Raw genomic sequence first — 20963 nt, 5'->3', positions numbered from 1 at the left:
AGAAGAGCTTTGTAGTTATCCTTAACTACGTCCAGCGGCCGGACCCCTGCGGACCAGAAGCTCTGTTCGCCCAACAACGGTCCCGGACCCGTCCCCTGGTTGGGAAAGGTCCGGGAGCACCTCGTGTTCCGGGAGAAGCAGGCGCTCAGCCCGAACAACCGGAGGTTCCGGACCTCCCGTGGAAGTCCGGACCCCCGCGGAGTCCCGGACCCCCACAGGGGTCCGGGATCCCCTGAATAGTAACCGGACCCCTCACCGAGGGAAGGAATCGGCACCCCTCCCCGGGTGGGGGGGGTCCGGACCCGACACGTGTCTACAAGCACAGACACGTATACAAGGTCGCTTGGTCTCCATACTAAGCCTCACCCACCACCGCATTCATTGTGGTAGGTGGACGTCCGCATTGATGTAGCAGAAGCCGAGGCGATTCTTTGACCAGAGGGCACTATTGATCGCGTATTACTAAGGTGCATAGTGGAGCTGCTGGCGCCGCCCACGCCGCGCCTGTCAGTCTGCCATAACAGATGGATACGACGGCTCGGCTTCACCCATTATGACGCCTACATAATAGCCTCAACAGGTCACGCCGCAAGCTACGTTCCCCCAACGGGCACCTTGCTGACGGGACAAGAGAAGACCTCCTTTCGTCAGAGAGTCAGCAGGGCATGGAAGCATATCGGAGGAAAGATTCGAACCACTGTAGCCATTTGAGTACTCTGCGCAGTATGCTGCACAGTACGTTGGGCCCACTTGTCGGGGCCCCAACATCCTATGTATCCGCACCCTTTGGTCTATAAAAGGGGGCACCCGCTAGAAGAAAAACTCAGGCTGGGTGAAAGCCAAGACCCGACAGAGGATAGGTTCATACACAATCAAGAACAATACTTTTCCCAGTGGATGTAGGGTATTACGCTCCGGCGGCCCGAACCACTCTAAATCGTGTGTTCTAGTGTGCTTGTCTCAGTGTTAGATCAGCCTAACCGCCAAGTACTTCCCCGAGTACTCCCTCACTGGGAATAGGTGGGTGCGCTCCGCCACCCGACTGTGGGTACCCTAGAAATCCCGCGACATTTAAATGTCATGGTGCTGCAAACCACAGCCGGGTGGCGGAAGGCACCCGCCCTTGCCCAGAGGGTGTGTACTCGGGGGTTAGCTAGTCTTAGTTCGATCTCACTCAGGAACACGATGAACACGGCAAGATTAGAGTGGTTCGGGCCGCCGGAGCGTAATACCCTACGTCCACTGTGTGTTTTATTGCCTTCCCTCGAGAGAGAGAGTTCGCGAGAGCTTGAGTCTGTCTGGAGAGGATCGTTGTGCACAGCGAGCGCCTCCCTTTTATATCTCAAAGGGGGGCGCGTACATGGCTGTTGGGTCCCCGACAGGTGGGCCCAACGATATAGTATAAAAATAACGTACTGCTCATACATTATGGCGTCGCAGGCAAAGGAGATATCTCTCCTAGATTCCTTTGCCTGCTCCTGGAGTCCCTCGCTCATCATGTCCATCATGTCCAGGCGATGTCTTGTTGGGGACGATGCCAGACATAGCCGGTGGCGTCGCCTGTCATGTAGCTACGCGGGCTGTGTAGCTTGCGGCGTAGGCGGCATGATGGAAAAATGCCGTGCCGTCGTATCCATTTAATGCTGCAGACGGGTTCTGCGCGGGTGCGGCACAGGCGGCTGCATTGTGCACCTTGGTAATACGCGGTGCACAGTGAGGCCTGACAAAGACTGTATCGCGCGCCGCGTCGGCAGAGCACGCCTTGTCCAACTACATTAAATGCAGTGGGCGCGCGAGTCTTCCAGCGGAAAGCTCACGCTCGAGCCCGCGCCTCCGGGCCACGTGGCGGCTCCGGACCCCACGCAGTGCGGTAGATCCGGATGGACGTAGGAGGTCCCGGACCCCTACGGGGGGTCCGAGGCCTCGGCTGTCGACATGGAGCTTCGCTTCCTTAGAGACACGTGGCATCTCCGGACCCATCCCCAGGCGGGGAACGGGTCCGGGGCCGTTGGCCTGGTGAGGGAAGAGCTTGACCCGTGGGGCCTGGCTACTCAGTATTTTCCGCGTAGTTACGGATAACTACGCGGGTCCTGCTTTGCTGTAGTAAGAGTGGGTATCCCTACTACAGAGTATCGACAAGGTGGCATTAGCATGCTTGGATTCAAGACCTGCCAGCATGTTATTCGCCGAGAAAGACAACATCTCTGTTTTCATGGTTAAGAAACTGTCTTTCTTATTTTCAGGTCTGAAGAACAAGATGAATACAGATAATGAAATCATGCAGAGATATGAAAACCTGATTCCCATTTCATGCCTCTGGGGCTTTGCCTGAGCTAGCAGTAACTGTAACTCCCACAGTATAGTACTAAATGGATTGACGCCACTATGTGGGCTTAACGGAGATTTTGAGACAGAGAGGGTACATATATATAGCAAGACGCCATTAAGCTTGATCATTGCCAAAATTGATGGCCATTGTCATGGTAACAACACCTCCAACTGAATCACAAAACCGCTCCCCATGATTGGATGCTTTACAGACAGCTACTCCTTTCGCATCACATCCTGAACAACTTAAAATGACAATTAACAGTTAAATCAAGGAGAGAAATGAACCTGTCTCCAACTTCTTGGGTTCGTCCGAGCTGGTAACTGCGACTTCCACTGCTGTATGGCGGCACGCAGCGAATGGTTCGGGATGACGGACGAGTTCGGGAGCTTGCCCCTCGTAACAGGCGATGTCTTGTGCCTCTTGAGCCAAGCTCTGATCGCGTAGTGCTCGTAGGTGTGGCCATCGGCAGCGACATGCGGATCCTCCATCAGCTCCTGACCAGTGGAAAAAATTCATTCCTCATTCCTCATTCCTCATAAACTGAATGAAGAAAAAGAGAGCTGAAACTGAAACCGATGCAGCCAAGCTGCAGAAGATAGAGTTACCTGTGTTATAGGGCAGATGAAGTGGCTCGGCACACTCAGTTTCGGACTCCTCAACCTGACAGCAGCTGCAGAGGTCACCCTGTGCAGGATCTCGTCGAGCTCCGGCAGCACCTCCGACTCGAGATCAGGCCTGTCCCTGCACTTCAGGGCCGTGCATTTCAACCCGAGCTTGGCAAACATCTCCGCCCCCTCACCCGGCCAATCGCTCTGAGATTTGTCGCGGATATCACGAACCCTCCCGTTCCTCACCGCATTCTCCGCGCTCACGATGAGCCCGTTGGGGCGCCGGCCGGTGAGGAGCTGCAGCATGATCACTCCGAGAGCGAACACGTCGGACTTGGGCCGGAGGGTCCCGGTCTGCTGGTACTCGGGGTCCATGTAGTACAGGGTGCCGGCGACCACCGTCTCCCTGTACTCCGTCTGCCAGTCTGGCACGAGGTCGGAGAGGAGCTTGGCGAAGCCGACGTCGCCGATCTTGCCGGCGAAGCTCCTGTCCAGCAGGATGTTGGCCGGCTTCAGGTCGCGGTGCACGATGGGCTCCGGGGTTCTTGCGTGCAGGAAGGCGAGCCCGCAGGACACCTCGAAGATGATCTGGATCCGGAGGAACCAGTGCAGCGGCTGGCGGCCATTGCTGTGGTTGAAGAGCTGGTCTTCTAGGCTCCCATTCTTCAGGTATTCGTACACGACGCAGCCGATCTCTGGGCAGAAACCGATCAGCAGAACCAGGTTGGGGTGGCGAAGCTGGCTGAGAATCTCAACCTGCAAACCCCACAATTGAGTTGTTTCAGAGAATTTCTTGCTCATAAGAAGAAGAAGAAATTGGTACCAGAATGGTCTCTGCATATGTGTAGATCTAGATCATGACATAAACCGGTGGTTACCTACCTCCTTCAAGAATTCATCAGTTCTGTCGATGGAATCTTGCTGAATGACCTTGGCAGCTACTTCAGTGTGATCCAGCGTGCACCTATACACGTTCCCGTAGCCTCCCTCACCAATCTTCCTGGCTTCAGAGAAGTTATCAGTGGCAAGCTGTATATCCTGCTCCGAGTACCTCCTGCAAGTTCTGCTCTTGGACAGAATAGCGTCGACGATCTGCGCCCTGTCCTCGGAGATCATGCCTGTAGCCATTTCTGCCTTGTGCCTCGAATAGGCCTCTCGGGTGAATGATCTTCTCGCGCGCTCAACCTGGTCGAGGGCCTCTAGCTGTTTCGCCTTCTCGTCTGCCACCGTCTGCTTCAAAGCTTCCTCCCATTCCAGTGCGTGCTCCACCTTCCTTGCCTCTTCGGAACACTCAGTAGAAAGCACCTGAATCTGTGACATCATTGGAGATTAAGATTATGCAACATAAAAAAATGTATTCTATATTCTAATTGCATGGCCATACATTTAGTTCCATCAAGTTATGAAGAAAGAGGATTCAGAAGAACTTTACCTTTTTCTTAGCATTGACAAGTTCTACACAAGCTTTATCATACACTACTAAGGTATCCTGCAGCTCCTTCCTTAGTTTCGCCACTTCATCTATAGATTGGCACTGTGGGAGTAAGGTCAGAACAACATGTTTAGCGTGTCCTGGAAGAAATAAAGCAGCTACATCCAAATTTTTTTTACGCGTAACAATATATAGATCTGACCTCTTGGCTTGAGTTTGAAGTAGCACAAGGAGCTTCCCCCAAGGAACTAAGAGAATCGTAGTTTTTACTTCCTTCTGTTCCTGCGGCGTTTGCTACTGAACTTTCTGAAGCAACTTGTTCTGAACTTTCTGAGCTTGGAACGAGATTAGAAGCACTATGTGAGCTGTGGGCATGGGAGAATGCATCAGAATGCGCCTCATCATCAGCAAAGTTGTCAAACAGCAGACTCCTATGTGATTGTTCAAATGTTTCATGACTGATCGCCTCAATCCTCAGGTTTGCGTTAGGCTCTGCGAAATTTGATATTCCAACACAAAGGAAACACATCAAAACAAACAAAAGGAAACACAGCGTCATGCACACAAGGCAGAAGATTTGAGGACTCAGAACACACCGCTGGTTTGAGGATATCTTGCGAGTTTCATAATGAGTCTCCGTTTGGACACGACGAATACATTGCATGAATTCTGCGTTGCCTGAATGACAGTGCCGGGGACATCTGGGATGCTCAACACCCTGCAAAATGGACGACAGAGCAACAGTTAATGACTGTTCAATTTGTAGGTGTGCATATACTGGGTGATAAATATGATTGGATTGATTTGCCATTGTTGTGGTATGAATTTCACACTCTTTGCCATCCTTGCCCACTTTCAGTGACCCAAGTGGCCCCACAGGTCAGTGACAAAGTAATTGACACTGGTAAAAATGTAAATCTATAAAAAATAGTGAAGCCGAACCATCATGCAGGCCCTTAATTAGTTAATAGATAGATGCAATTACGATATTGACACAACAACAACATAGCCTTTTTTCCCAAGCAAGTTGTGGTAGGCTAGAGATGAAACCCGAAAGAAATAAGTTCAAGGTTCAGTCACATTGATAGCTAGTCTCCAAGCGCTCCTATCCAAAGCTATCTCTTTAGAGATATTCCAATCCTTAAGGTCTCTCTTAACCAACTCATCCCACGTCAGTTTAGGTCTACCTCTACCCCTCTTTACATTATCGACCCGCTCAAGAACCCCATTACGCACCGGCGCCTCAGGAGGCCTTCGTTGGACATGTCCAAACCATCTCAGCCGATGCTGAGTAAGTTTCTCCTCAATTGGTGCCACCCCGACCCTATCCCGAATAACTTCGTTCCGGACTCTATCCCTCCTTGTGTGCCCGCAAAACCACCGCAACATTCGCATCTCTGCTACACTCAGTTGCTGCACATGTCGCCTTTTTGTAGGCCAACATTCAGCACCGTATAACATCGCCGGACGAATTGTTGTCCTATAGAATTTGACTTTTACCTTTTGTGGCACCCTCTTGTCACAAAGGATGACAGAAGCTTGCCTCCATTTCAACCAGCCAGCTGAAATTCTATGCCTAACATCTTCATCAATGTCGCCATTCTTTTGTAGCACCGATCCTAAATACCGAAAAGTATCCTTCTGGACCACCACTTGCCCATCTAGACTAACGTCTCCCCCCCTCATGCCTAGTCGCGCTGAAATCGCACATTATGTACTCGGTCTTGGTCCTACTAAGTCTGAACCCTTTCGACTCTAACGTGCGTCTCCACAGCTCTAACTTCCTATTAACCCCTGCCCTACTCTCGTCAACTAGCACCACATCATCAGCAAAGAGCATACACCAAGGGATCTCACCTTATATATCCCTTGTGACCTCATCCATCACTAAAGCAAATAAATAAGGGCTCAATGCTGACCCCTGGTGTAGGCCTATGTTAATAGAAAAGTCAGTGGTGTTGCCATCACATGTCTGGACAAACATCGTCGCATCCTTGTACATATCTTTAATGAGGATAATGTACTTAGTTGGGACTTTGTGTTTCTCCAAAGCCCACCACATGACATTTCTCGGTACTTTGTCATATGCATTCTCAAGGTCAATGAAGACCATGTGCAAGTCCTTCTTCTGCTCCCTATATCTCTCCATCAATTGTCGTATTAAGAAAATCGCCTCCATGGTTGACCATCCAGGCATGAACCCAAATTGGTTTTGGGTCACACTTGTCACTCTTCTTAGGCGATGCTCGATAACCCTCTCCCAAAGCTTCATCGTATGGCTCATCAGCTTAATCCCACGGTAGTTAGTACAACTTTGAACATCGCCCTTGCTTTTGAAGATAGGTACTAATATACTTCTCCTCCATTCTTCCGGCATCTTGTTTGACCGAAAAATGAGATTAAAAAGCTTAGTTAATCATACTATTGCTCTATCTCCTAGGCATCTCCACACCTCAATGGGAATACCATCAGGGCTCAGCGCTTTACCTCTCTTCATTCTCTTCAAAGCCTCCACAATCTCTACCTCCTGAATTCTCCTCACAAAACGTCTGTTGGTATCGTCAAAAGAGTCATCTAACTCAAGGGTAGGGCTCTCACTCTCCCCATTAAACAACTTGTCGAAGTACTCTCTCCATCTATCCATGATCTCCTCATCCTTCACTAGCAATCGATCTGTCCCATCCTTAATGCATTTGATTTGGTTGATGTCCCTTGTCTTCCGCTCGCGGATCCTAGCCATCCTATAAATGTCCTTCTCCCCTTCTTTCGTGCCTAGCCGCTGATACAGGTCATCATACGCCTTACCCTTTGCTACACTCACAGCTCGCTTTGCAACCCTCTTCGCTAAATTATAGCCCTCGATGTTGGCTGCACTCTTGTCAAGGTGGAGGCGCTTGAAACACTCCTTCTTCTCCTTAATAGCCCTTTGCACCTCGTCGTTCCACCACCAGGTGTCTTTCCCCTCCTGTTTGCCTCCCCTACTCACGCCAAACACCTCTGAGGCCACCTTCCGAACACATGTTGCCATCTTTAGCCACATGTCATCTGTGTCTTCTCCTTCTTCCCAAGGCCCCTCACCTAGCATCCTTTACTTAAACGCTTGTGCCGCTTCCCCTCTAAGCTTCCACGACTTTGTTCTCGCAATCTTGGCACATTTGTCCCGGTGGACACGTACCCGAAGACGAAAGTCCGCCACCACAAGCTTGTGTTGAGGGACAACACACTCCCCAGGTATCACCTTACAATCTAAGCAATCACGTCTATCCTCCCTCCTAGTAAGGATAAAGTCGATCTGGCTCGAGTGTTGTCCACTACGAAACGTCACAAGATGGGATTCCCTCTTCTTAAACACGGTATTCGCTATCAACAAGTCGTAGGCTAACGCGAAGTTCAACACATCCTCCCCCTCTTGACTCCTGCTACCATACCCAAAACCCCCGTGCACTCGCTCGAACCCTACATTAGTCGCACCCACATGGCCGTTGAGATGTCCTCCTATGAAGAGTTTCTCGCTGGTAGGTACGTTACTAACCATACTATCTAGATCTTTCCAGAACTGCATCTTGGTGCTCTTACTAAGGCCTACCTGAGGGGCATAGGCACTTATCACATTCAAAACCGAATCTCCAACTACCAACCGGATTAGGATAATCCGGTCGCCTTGCCTTCTAACCTCTACGACTCCATCCTTAAGGCTCCTATCAATCAAGATGCCTATACCATTCCTACCCGGAGTTGCTCACGTGTACCAAAGCTTGAAGCCAGTATCCTCAACCTCCTTCGTCTTCTGGCCCTTCCATTTAGTCTCCTAAACGCATAGAATATTTACACGTCTCCTAATTGCTACATCAACTAGCTCTCGCAACTTACCCGTTAGGGACCCTACGTTCCAGCTACCTATACGAATCCTAGTTGGCTCGGCTAGCTTCCTTACCCTTCGCACCCGTCGGCTAGCAATTATGATATTGACAACAGAGGAAAATGTTTGAATCAACAAGGGCAATAAAGTCAAATTGATGGAAGCCAGCACCAAAGGTAAAGTACTACACTGCTGCACACCTAAAAGTAAACTGCACAACAAGGGCATGAACTCCACACTCCACTGTACATTTCCACCTAAACAAGATTTGACTGCTGACTGAGAGGTTAGAACTTTAGCACCATATAGGCTCTGTTTAGATCCTTACCCGTAAACCCCGTAAACGCAAAAAAACGTCACATCGAATGTTAGGACGCATGCATGGAGTACTAAATGAAGTCTATTTACAATTTTTTTTTGTATGGATGGGCTGTAAATCGCGAGACGAATCTAATGAGCCTACTTAATCTATGATTTGCAACAGTGATGCTACAGTAACCATCCGCTAATTATAGATTAATCATAGATTAATTAGCATCATTAGATTCGTCTCGCGATTTACAATCTATCTATGCAAAAAAATTTGTAAATAGACTTCATTTAGTACTTCAAATTAGCAAGATTCCAACGCAAAATTTTTACATGTGAAGAACTAAACACGGCCATAGTGGAGTAAAATTTTAGATAGAAATGGAATTCAGTGATCTCAAACATGATCATCGTCATTGACGCCGTACAGCACACCTCACGGAAATGGAAAACCTCGATGACATGGTAGATGGTGCAGTACATTAGGATGGTAAAGTGTCCAAGATTTTAAACTAGAAATTCTAAGAGCCGGATTTTAAAAGGGTCAGATTCTAATCTTATACAATTTTGAGCTAAATAATTTAAGAGTTTTATTGGGCTGTAAAAAAGCACTAGAGTCATGACCCATTACCACCACTAAGTACATAGATAAGGCCTTGTCCAACAGCTGTCGAAGTCGCTGGCTTAGGCTGAGGTGGCAGAGAGAGGAACGATGAAAATCCTTATAGCGAGAAGTTTGCCGCTAGCTCATGGTGCATTTTCCTAGACGTTGAGTGTGGCAGCGTGTATATCAAGAAGGGTGGGAATCCGTTTTCCTCTTTTTTTTACTATTTTCCAGCCCCACATCATCCGAAGAAATCATCGGCATCGCTAGAGCCGGGCTAAGGCTATCCGCACTCGTCATACTCCAAATCCACTTTCTAAAGAGAATATTCTGTCCTGGTCATCGAGATTCTCTGCTATATATTCAGTTTCTCCACACCCATCCACTCTCTATATCTACTCTCTATACCAACAACCACATCATGGGATCCACACGTCAGTTTTTTTTCTTTTCTTTACTCCCCCGGCGCCCTCCCTCCCCTATCTCTCTCTCTCGCCGGCTCTCCTGCTCATCCCCAGCGGCGGCCCTGCCCGCGCCGAGACCCCTCCTCCCCGCCGGCGGCCCTCCCCGTGGCGCGCCCTCCTCCCCGCCGGCAGCCCTCCCCACCAGCACGGCGGCGGCGGCGGACCGGGCGAGCGGCGGCGACCATGGCGTGGAGCTCCCTCCCCCTCCCCCTCCCCCTCCCTCCCTGGCGAGCGGCGGCCATGGCGTGGAGCTCCCTCCCCGTCCCTCGATTCGACGCTCCTCGGCTCGGCGAGGTGCGCGCGGCCCTCCTCCCTGACACCGGCGGCCGCGTCCACGATGGAACGGCCTGCGTGCTCCACAGTGGGGGACCGGCGCGTGGCGAGATCCAGGCCGGCGGCCGTGGCGCGGCGGCACCGCGCCGGCCGGATCCGCGCGGGGCCTCGCCGCGCCCCCTGCCCGCGCGGGCTGGCCAGCCCGTGGGCGCCGGCGCCAGCGGCGGCGGGGGCGAGGGGAGCAGGGCGCACCCGGAGAAGGCCCTCCGTCCACGCCGGTGGACGCTCGGCGCGGCGGCGCGCACGCTCCGCGGAGGCTGCCCTCCCTCCTTGACGCGCTCCTCCTCTGGCCTCGTCGACGCCTCCTTGACGCGCTCCTCCTCTGGAGCTCGCGCCGCCGGAGCCTCCCTGCTTCGGGCGGTCGACCCGCGGTGGCCGCGGGCGGGCGGGACGGCGCCGCGGGGGCGCAGGGCTGTCTCGGCCACGCAGCGAAGCCCGTGCCCCCGGCGCTCGCGCTGGCCGGCGGCGGACCTCGAGCTGAGCTCTCCTCTCCCCTCCCTCCCTCTCCGCCGTGGATCTGGCCGGCCCAGCGGCTCGCACGAGCTCCATGGCGTTGGCCTCCTCGCGTAGCTGCCGGCGGTTGGAGACGACGCGGGAAGGACGACGGGCCCCACCTCCGTCAGGATACCGAGTTGAGCCGTACCGCGCTGTATGTGCCGTGCGGGAGCTCGCTCTGGATGATACAGATGGTCTTACAGAGTGCCGCTGCGGGACATTTTCTCTGTAAAAGTTGTACTAGAGTGGGGGATACAGAGCGGGTGGAGAGCCCACTGCGGAGAGCCTAAGGCTCTCCGCAGCGGGCTCTGTAAGCCGCACGCTACCCCGTTTACAGAGCGCCTTTAGCGTTTTTTTTGCTGCAGCGGAGTGTGCTAAGCGGCTCTGGAAAATGGAGTTCGAGCTCCCGCGCGGCATCCGTGGCGCGGTACGGACGACTCTGGGAACTGACGCGCGCGGGCCCTCTCGTCCTTCCCGCAGTCGTCCCCAACCGCACGCCGTCCTCTCGCCCGAGCTCGGCGCCATGGCCACGCAGCCGGAGCTCGGAGCCCACGCGCCATGGGAGGGGGCGGGAGGAGGGAGGGCCTCGAGCCCAACGCCGCGACGGCGCTCGCCCACCCGCCCGCCATGGCCCCACGCGGAGGAGGAAGGCGCCGCCGGCGCGGGGGCGTGGCGAGGTCGCGCAGCAGGGGCAGCCCAGATCTCCGGGGCCGGCGAGCCACGCCGAGGTCTGGGGGTGGCGGCGAGCAGGGCCGGAGCAGAGGGGCCGAGCGGTGGGAGCAGGGGGGAGCTCGGCTGCGAGGAGGAGGCGCATCCCGCCCGCCGCCGCCGCGAGGGAGCCCGGCGCGCGCAGCCCCCGCTCGCCTCCTCCGCCCCTGCTTCATCGCGCGTGGGGGCGACGGCGTCGCGGTCTCCGTCTGGCTGCGGCCCGCCCTGGCCGCTCCGCCACGCCGAGCCCGCCCGCGCCACGGGCGTTCATCTGCGCCGCCGCGAGGCCGCCGCCGGGGGGGACGGGGCGGCGAGCTCGGGGGCCGCCAGCTCCGGGGCCTCGACTCCATGGGCGGCTACGAGCAAGGCCGGTGCCGTCTCGCCGGCCCGCCGCCATGACGTCATGCCGCCGCGGCAGCACAGCCACGCCGCGTCCGCCCTGCGGCACGCCGCCGTGCCTCGCGCGCCCCGCTGCCCCTGCGCTGGCGCAGCAGGGGAAGGGAGGGAGGAGGGGCACGCCGAGGCCGCCCGCCGAGGCCGCCCGCCGCGGCCGCCGGCCATCGGCCGCTCCGCCCCGCCGTGGCTGGCGCGCTGACGAAGGGAGGGAGGGAGAGAGAGGGGCCGCGGTGGTGGGAGAGAGAGTGTGGGGGGGAGGGAGGGAGGGGGTAAAAAAAGAAAAAATAATTATGACACGTGGGCTCCACTCGTGGTAGTTGGTATAGAGTAGAAATTTAGAGAGCGAATGAACACGGAGAAACTGAATATAGAAAGGAGAATCTTGATGACGAGATAAAAATATTTTTTTTTGGAGAGTGAATTTAGAGAGTGACGAGTGCGGAGAGCCTAAAGCCTTCGGCCGCACCCTAGACCTATGTGGCACTAACAAGAATCAAAGCAACAACTGGAGAGAGCGCACTCTCTGGATGAGAGAGAAGAACCGAAGCTTATTTTTGGTTCGAGGCATGGGAATTAAATATGATTTTCTACAGTGCCAGCGCAACTCACTCACTGTGAGAGGGCAGGTGAGGAGCCTAATGAATTGTTTATTTTTTATACAGTTTGCATGCATGAAGTCAATGAACAACGGTAATTTTTCTTTACTTTCAAGATTCCATGTGGCTAGGGTGTCGCACCCACCACAGTGGAAGGCCTAACAGTCAGACCTGATTGACTTGACATCTACTGATCTCACGATTCTCACAAAAAAAGTACACTTTAGCTGTGCCATTGCTCCGTGCAGCTTTAAAATCCAACCCCAACCAAAAAGGAAAATTTATAGCAATTGCTCCGTACACTTCTTTTGTTGATCGCCTTTAATCTAATCACAATAATCAAGACTGCACAGTGTTATTGCACCGCTCCTACCACAGCCATAATCCATCCATCTATTCAATGCCAGCAGCTAGAAAGGACAAGTAAACACTAGACCATTTCGTTTTCTTGAAAAAATTCAAAAAAGAAGGGGGAAAAAAGTCACCTCCGGAACCAGCGGAAGGACCCCGAGCCGAGCACGAGGCTCCGTACGCCGGAGTCGCGCGCGTACCGCAGCAGCGCCGCCGCCACGCCGTCGCCTTCCACCACCACCGTCTCCACCTGCGCAACCACATCACGGCGGCGCTGAAATTGCCGGCTTTTCTTCTTCTTGTTAGTGGATTGTGGATTCGAAGCCGGCCGGCGTGCGCGAGCACTCACCGTGACGTTGGCGCGGCCGCAGCCGAGGTGGCGGAACGGGAGGAGCGCCTCCTCCGCGCGCGCGCGCCGGTCCCGGGCGTACGCCTCCGCCGGCTCCCGCCCGACCAGCGCCACCGGCACCCTCTCCCCCGCTGCGCCGCCGCCGCCGCCGCCGCAACAAGACGCGCGTCGATCAGCTCGCGGCCAATTCGGAATGGAGAACGGACGAAGTACTAACCGACCGAGATGGAAGGATGCGTACTGGGGGAGGGCACGTAGGAGAGCGGGGGGATGACGTGGACGACGGCGACGGCGGCGGCGCGGCCGTCGTCTGGGAGCCCCGCGGCGACCCACCGCGCGGCGAGGCGGCTGCCGCGGCCGCCGGGGCGCACGGCCACGGCCACGGCCACGGCCGGCGGCGGGCCGCCGCCCGAGGCCATGCGCGGCGCGTTCCGGCGGTCTGCGGAGCCCCGAATGGCCGCGCCACCGCGAGGAGGGGAGGATGCGGCGGCGGGCCGGTCGCGCCGCTCCGCTCCGCTCGGGGCGGCGAGCGAGGCGCAGTGCGTTTGAGAGCGCGCGCCGCGCGGGAATCCTCTCTGGTTCGGCTCTGCCTGCTCGCTTGGGAAATGGGGGCTGTGGTGGGGGCCAGTGTCAGCGCCTCAGTGGAACAGATGGCCGCGTGCATGTTGTTATGGCAGACAGTTCTTGGGTTCGTTGAATTGAATGCAAGGTTTGTGTCTCGTGCAAATTTTAGGGTCGAAAACTTTTCTTGGGCTGTTCAATGCCGAGTTTGAGTGTGTTTAGTTCACTTTGCATTTTGTGTTTTTGCATTTTTGCAATGGAATTTTCAATATTTGAAGTATTAAATGTAGACTAATCACAAAACTAATTACAGATCTTGTCTATAAACTACGAGACGAATCTAATAAGCCTAATTAGAGAATCATTATAGCATGTTTACTGTAACATTACTGTAGCAATTTAGTGTCTGATCACGCCCTAATTAGGCTCATTAGATTCGTCTCGCGATTTACAGTCCATTTGTGTAATGCGATTTATTTTTTTTGACTACATTTAATGCGATTTATTTTTTAACTACATTTAGTACACCATGCAAGCGATTTATAAAAATTTTGCGTTTTGCCTTTTGGGATTTAAACACGGCCTTTATCTGATAGAGAACTTGCGTCCGAAATCATGAGCCTTTTAGTTTTCAAAAACGCTAGAGCGTTGACAAAGACTAATCGCGTCTTCTATATGAAACTTTCAATTTTGCGGATTCCTTATTGTAAAGTAGGAAACCATATCGATCATGAGCCTTTTAAGTTTTGAAATAAACTCATATCCCGTTGGGTCGCTCGGAGTCAATTTCATGCAGGTCGGGGTGTCAAATCCTAAAGGTCAATGGCCGCCTGTGAGTTAGGGTGTCAAATTCTATAAGTCTTGCTTACCAAAACCTAAATTTTGAAGAAAAAAAAAAGAAAATTTGGTTTGTGTTTGTCACGCAAATTTAGGATCTAAGGTCCGGTTTTGGCAAGGATTCAAGTTCTTGAAAAAAACATTGATAAAGAAACTACAAAACCCGTTTTTTCTTGTTTTCGGATTATTGAAGAACAGAGACACATTTTCTAGCTTTGTCTCTAAAATCCTTTATTTTTTGGTAGGATTTTTTCTGTTTTCTAGCAAGAAACAAAACTAAATTGTAACAAACAGGTCCTAAACAGGCCATCTCCCTCTCTCCCCATCGCACATAGATTTAAAGATCTGCCCTCAAGGCTCCAACTAGACAATTTCACTCTATTCTGCTGGCAACCAGTACTTTTTCTCTCACACTAAATCAGCACCGGCCACCGACCACTAGCAGTACTTTTCTCTCACATCAAATTAGCACCGGCCACTAACCATAACCAACCGAACAAAGTGAATTTAGCCGCTAGACTCTCGGCCCTTCAACCTTCGTGACTAATTCACTAGTGGAAATGGCATGTGGTGTCCCATCCACTTCCATTGGATGACCTGTGGGCCCAACAATGATATAAATGATGTCGGAAAATTAAATAACCAATGGCCTGATATAAACTCCATAGAAGGAATTCAGATACATGCATGTCACAGAAGCAGCACTGTTCTCTCCGTTAAAAGAATGCACCCACTCTGATATTAGTTGGAAAAATTAACATGTGTTGACAAAAATACAACAGGAGTTCTGTTTATGAAGCGATGACAGGCAGGCACGAACTCCATACAGTAGCAGTACTGACAGTGATGGTCATGGGTCATGAGAAAGACACATGCTTGCGTAAAATAGATGAATGGACACAACAAAACATGAGCTGCAAAGTCCTCGCAACAGCTTAGCCACACAAAAATAGGCGAAAGCTCATGATCCAAATTTGGCGAAACGGCAAAACCTCCTGAAAACGCATTTACAGTTTTGGGTGGCTCCATGGCAACAGAAAAACGGAGGAGAGAGGTTAGGGAGAAGCAGGACAAAACAAGGCGACGAGAGAGGAGGAGAGACAAAATCCCCCCTTGTCTCTCTCTCTCCCCTCTGTTTCGCCTCTTGCAACCTCCTTTCTTTGCTATCTGTTGTTGGGGTTCGTCGGTTCTCGCTTGGGTTACAAGCTGATTGTTGGATTGAGGAAGAAAGAGAGTGGTGCTCACCATTTAAGATGTTCGCCTCGGCGTTCGCTGTGTCGTCTTCGTATAGCGCCGAGCAAGAGGCGAGTGCAAGGGACAGCTCCATCATCGTGGCCGTCGACCGGGACAAGAACAGCCAGCAGGCGGCGAAATGGGCCGTGGATAAGCTCCTGTCCAGGGGCAGCACGCTCACGCTCGTCCATGTCAGGGGTAGGCACCTTTTCAGAATTGTCAGCCACTCAATGTGAAATGTATGAGTTCCTTGAATCAACATATGAGAGTAAGAGTCGATTGCCTTTCTTCATCAAACAGTCTCTAAACTAGGATAATGTATGATCATAAGGTGCAGAATGAAAAACCATCAATTTCGTACTAGCTGGTTTTAGGATTAAGTGGCTAGCCTGCAAATGATGGCAACCTAACCTAAAAACTTTGTATTATTAGTTGCTTTTCTTAACAATATGGCTACCTTTTTGTCTGAATTCAATGCACCGATGAAAATTTCAAAAGAATTTATGCATATTCCTTGGTAGGATGATGTGTGTAAGTGTGTTGCATTGTTGATTCAATCTGCTGTACTTGCAACACTTATGAACATTCAATATCCACTAGCCTCCACTTATATTTCCCAAGCTAATTTATAAGCATTCATTGTTACACGAAACCAATTTCAGGAACTCTTCTCATTTGTAACGAGGCAAATTTAAACGTATTCTCATGTTCAACAATCCACTTCATATTCTAGAAGAAAAAAAGAGCAAACTTTGATTTATCAACACTTTCCTTGTTTCATGACCATGCTGCAGCTGAAGGAGGCAAAGATGAGGGAGACGCAGAGATAACACAGCTCTTTATCTCGTACAGAGGTTATTGTGCTCGTAAAGGTGTAAGTGCCAATTGAAAACTACCTTTTATAGATGTGGTAAATGCTAGACCAATTTTATAACTGAAGAATATTTTATCTGGAACATAAACATCACCCTAACTATAGTTAACTGAAAATACCTAAAGTGGAATTTTGGCATCAGAAGTTCTAATGTTAGAATAAGAGTTATTCAATTCTGGAAGAGAGAAAATATCCAAATGGAATGGAATTACTGTAAAGAAAATACTTACTTTAATGCCATCTGTAAATCACAGATGCATCTGAAGGAGGTCATCTTGGATAACAGTGACATCTCCAAAGCAATAATTGAATATGCCACTAGCAACGCCATCACAGACATTGTCGTTGGGGCATCAACTAAGAACACATTCATCAGGTACATTACATGCTTACTCCACTTCCATGGTTGCACACCTTTGCATCCCATTAATGCCTATACTGATAACAGCCATGATCATTATACAATGCAGAAGATTTAGAAATCCTGATGTCCCAACATGCTTGATGAAGATGGCACCCGATTATTGCACGGTGCATGTCATACACAAGGCGAAAGCCATCCAGGTGAAGGCAGCCAAAGCTCCGGCACCCTTTCCCACTCTCCCTCCAAAGCAATACTCCCAACCAATCATAGAGTCCGATGTCACAAGGTAAGTCTATGAGGATAAATGCACTTTGCTTGTTACATTGTGCAGACATGAAAGAAATATGATTCGCAGTAATATGAATACTTTCATTAAAATTGTGAAATAGCATAGACTTTCTTAGTCAGGTTATTCTTTGCCTTCAAAACTTGTAAACATCCATGTTTCAAGAAAAAAGGCTTGTTAATATCAACTAAAAGAACCATTTTGATTTGTGAATAGACCTTCAAGAGGGGACTGGAAGAAAACTTCTCATTCTCATACATCATCTCCGATGGCAAGTAGAAATTCAGTGGACCGACTATCTGCCTATGCAAAGGCACCATCAAGGGATAGGCCACTTACTGGAGCTAGGACAGCACCCCAGAAGGATTTTGACGATTACATTGATTTTATAGCACCACCAAGGCCCTCAGTGACCCGTAGCTCCTTTTCTGACGATATTGATTTGGCAATGAGCATGGAGTTACCATCCATAGACTTTGCTGAATCCATGGAGCTCTCCTCAGCAATGTCCATGGAAAGCTTAAGTTCTGCCGGGGTAAGTTCCATTATGACATCATGTTTTTTTTTGGGCCAGTGTCGACATCAAGTTACTGCAATTAACAAGACACTTCCACATTAAATGCTTCACCTCCCAGTATGGGACTATATCATGGCACAAACTCTTATAATTTTTCTCATGGAACCAGAAGGATGTCGAAGCTGAAATGAGACGGCTGAGACTAGAACTGAAACAGACAATGGAGATGTATAACTCTGCATGTAAGGAGGCTATTGATGCTAAACAGAAGGTGTGTTTTGATGCTGCATTGCTAACCTTGAGTATAAATGCCATGTAATTCCTGGACTAACCAAAAAAATCCTGCTATAATAAACAATGATGTTATTGCAGGCAGCACAGATGCACCAGATGAAGATGGAGGAGTCCAAAAAGTTCCAAGAACTAAGGAATGCTGAAGAGGAAGCTCTTGCACTTGTTCAAATGGAGAAAGCAAAGTGCAGAGCTGCCCTGGAAGCAGCAGAAGCAGCACAAAAAATTGCAGAGCTCGAGGCACAGAAGAGATTGAGAGCAGAATGGAAGGCAAAGCGGGAGGCCGAGGATAGAAAGAAAGCAACTGATGCACTGAACAAAAATGACCTCCGGTACAGGAGATATTCCATTGATGACATAGAAGCTGCAACTCATAAGTTTGACAAGGCGCTCAAGATAGGAGAAGGTGGATATGGACCAGTATATAAAGCAGTATTGGATCATACTAATGTCGCTATTAAAATTCTAAGACCAGACGCATCACAAGGAAGGAAACAATTTCAGCAAGAGGTAACTACGATACAGCAATAATAAACTGTTCTAGCCTTGAAATTTTAACGGACAAGTAATTCATTGGTACATATGTATTTGTAGAATTTATTATCTAGATAGATATTACTAGTACCCCCATCAAGTACCAATACCTTCCTTTTATTTGCAACAATTTGTTCACACTCAGGAAGCGGATCTTATTCCTCTTCAGGACACCCCAACCTTCCTAGTACTACGCATTCATTTCATCCAATACTCATAGTAGCTTGTCAATGATTAACCTATTAATATCCATGACAACAGAATTATCATATCTAAGAAGGAATTACCTTTTAAATCGCATGCTCATGACATTGCAGATTGAAGTACTAAGCTGCATGCGGCATCCAAATATGGTCCTCTTGCTTGGAGCTTGCCCAGAGTATGGCTGCCTAGTGTACGAATACATGGACTATGGAAGCCTAGAGGACCGGCTCTGCAGACGAGGTAAAACATTGCCTATTCCATGGAGCATCCGCTTCAGGATCGCCGCCGACATTGCAACTGGACTTCTCTTCCTCCACCAGGCGAAGCCAGAACCACTTGTCCACCGAGACCTAAAACCTGCCAACATCCTCCTCGACCACAACTTTGTCAGCAAGATCAGCGATGTTGGACTTGCAAGGCTGGTGCCACAGTCCGCAGCTGATGTCACACAGTACAGGATGACATCCACAGCCGGCACATTCTGCTACATTGACCCCGAGTACCAGCAGACTGGCATGCTCACCACAAAGTCTGACATATACTCGCTTGGCATCATGCTGCTCCAGATCATCACGGCAAGATCACCCATGGGACTCACGCATCATGTTGAAAATTCCATAGAGAGAGGGACCTTCCAGGAGATACTTGACCCGACGGTGACAGACTGGCCGGTGGAAGAGGCTCTGGAATTCGCAAAGCTGGCATTGCGGTGTGCAGAGCTGCGGAAGAAAGATAGGCCGGATCTCGGGAAGGAAATCTTGCCAGAGCTCAACAGACTGCGTAATCTTGGGCATGAGTATGAGGCTTCCCAGGTCAGCAGCGCGAGCACAAACTGTTCAAGCTCCGCACCATACAGTTTCAATAACGATGACATATAAATTCTGGAAGAAGCTAGCATCCAACTAAGGCACACGGTGCTGCAAATCGAGCATACTTAACTGTATAGAGTATAGACAGACACAAGGGTTGCCTTTGGGCCTGGTCTGGAAAATCCGCTGCTGTCTTTGCCTGTACAGATCCTAACTCAGATGAGATGATCAAGGGCAGCAGCATCTGATGATGGGACCAAACATAGTTTCGGTCAACCAGAAGAGATTGTTAGCGCGTAGATAAAGGGGGAGCATACAAAGGAAACTTAAGGTGTGTGTGAATGTAAAATGGTAATTGCAAATTTCATTTTACTGTAACATCAGCCACAAGTTTTCAACTATGGTTTGCCTCCTTTTTTGTTGGAATATAAGTGAATTGCCATCTCTGCCTATCAGCTTAAGCTTTTGGGTTTGAATTGGTCAATGCATGCAACTCAATTCTTTTTTCCCCCCAACACACATGATTCCTGAGAATTTTTCTGGCATGCTTTTACCTCTATCTCAGCTGCATGATAACAGTAAGAGGAGCATTTCCACTCTTAAGTAACCACTAGCCAAACTAGCAAAAGCTGGACACCCTCACCCTCCCCAAATTTTGTTTTGCAGTGCGCAATGCTATGTTCGACAGATACGAGATTCACAACTCATCTCAATAACTCAACAAAATACCAGAAAAAAAACACAAAAAAAAACAAACTATGGCATGCAAGTAATGCCTCCTTGTCATCGTCAAGCAGGCGCATGCTATGACAGTTACTGATAATCGAATCAACTACCTAAAGTGGAGCATCAAACAAACGCAATACTTGCATCTCTATATTCCTATAAATCCTGTCGCTGATGAGAAAACGAAACGAAAGAGAAACTGATCTCCGATATCCCGCACCAATTCCTTCTGCAATCACCCCCAATCCAACACCGACCTCCTCTCGCATTGGGGATTTTGGTTTGGAACCGTTTGCGGCATTGGTGTGCGTACCCGGGGAAGGGAAGGAAGCGAGCGGCGGGAGGGGATGGCTTACACGACGACGACGCGCCCGTGGGGGGGCAGCGGAGCGGATGGAGGGAAGCCTGGCGACAGTTGGGCCCGACGTCGACGAGGCGGCGCAAAGGTTCACCGCCCGGCTGGCTTCTCCGTGGGCGCGGCTGAATGCTCCGCCGTCGGGGTCGTACGCGCCCGAGCTCAGGCCGCTCATTGGGCCCTCCGCACTGGCATGTGGTCAGTGGTCGTCCTCAAAGCCGCGCGCCGGCGCGTGGGAGTTGGCCGGCGGCGGGTGATGGTCGCTTGCTCGGGTGAGTCTTTTGCAGATGGACTCTTCCACTGACATGCGGGCCCCATAGCCAGAGGCATGGGACCCACTACTTCCTTTTTTTTTATGGATCCACTACTTTGCTCCGCAGCGGCCCGACGCTTCAATTGACCCCGAGGCTGACAAATCTTCCGCGTCCTTCGGTAATTTGAATAAGAGTAACGGTAGCGTCAGGGCTGCGGTGGGGATTCTTTGCAAATTTTATTACAGTTGATGTTGCAGCGGAAAAGGTACTCCAACCTTGGTA

At 50.7% G+C, this 20963-nt stretch overlaps 2 protein-coding genes across 3 annotated transcripts; one reads left to right on the top strand and one right to left on the bottom strand.

The window, feature by feature from the left end:
• Window positions 1-2274: 2274 nt before the first annotated feature.
• On the bottom strand, window positions 2275-13255 carry LOC120692517 (U-box domain-containing protein 34-like). The gene is made up of 8 exons (XM_039975875.1): window positions 13078-13255; window positions 12622-12967; window positions 4969-5090; window positions 4575-4864; window positions 4373-4474; window positions 3823-4251; window positions 2938-3696; window positions 2275-2826 (listed from the first exon to the last, which is right to left on the bottom strand). Exons 1-8 carry the CDS (start codon window positions 13253-13255, stop codon window positions 2599-2601), a joined length of 2454 nt encoding a protein of 817 aa, XP_039831809.1. The 3' UTR covers window positions 2275-2598.
• A 1929-nt stretch (window positions 13256-15184) lies between these two features.
• Window positions 15185-19844, top strand: LOC120692595 (U-box domain-containing protein 52-like). 2 transcript variants are annotated; one of them, XM_039976053.1, is made up of 8 exons: window positions 15185-15665; window positions 16262-16341; window positions 16596-16717; window positions 16812-16991; window positions 17208-17526; window positions 17681-17779; window positions 17881-18309; window positions 18651-19844. In XM_039976053.1, exons 1-8 carry the CDS (start codon window positions 15488-15490, stop codon window positions 19413-19415), a joined length of 2172 nt encoding a protein of 723 aa, XP_039831987.1. In that variant the 5' UTR covers window positions 15185-15487; the 3' UTR covers window positions 19416-19844. The 2 variants fall into 2 exon arrangements, with proteins under 2 accessions (XP_039831987.1, XP_039831928.1); XM_039975994.1 differs by having other exon boundaries at window positions 17678-17779.
• Window positions 19845-20963: the final 1119 nt, after the last annotated feature.

This window comes from Panicum virgatum, chromosome 1K (assembly GCF_016808335.1).
Source record: "Panicum virgatum strain AP13 chromosome 1K, P.virgatum_v5, whole genome shotgun sequence".
Classification (NCBI taxonomy): domain Eukaryota; kingdom Viridiplantae; phylum Streptophyta; class Magnoliopsida; order Poales; family Poaceae; genus Panicum; species Panicum virgatum.
The sequence above is the reverse complement of the archived record's forward strand: the minus strand, read 5'-3'. Positions and strand labels throughout refer to the sequence as shown.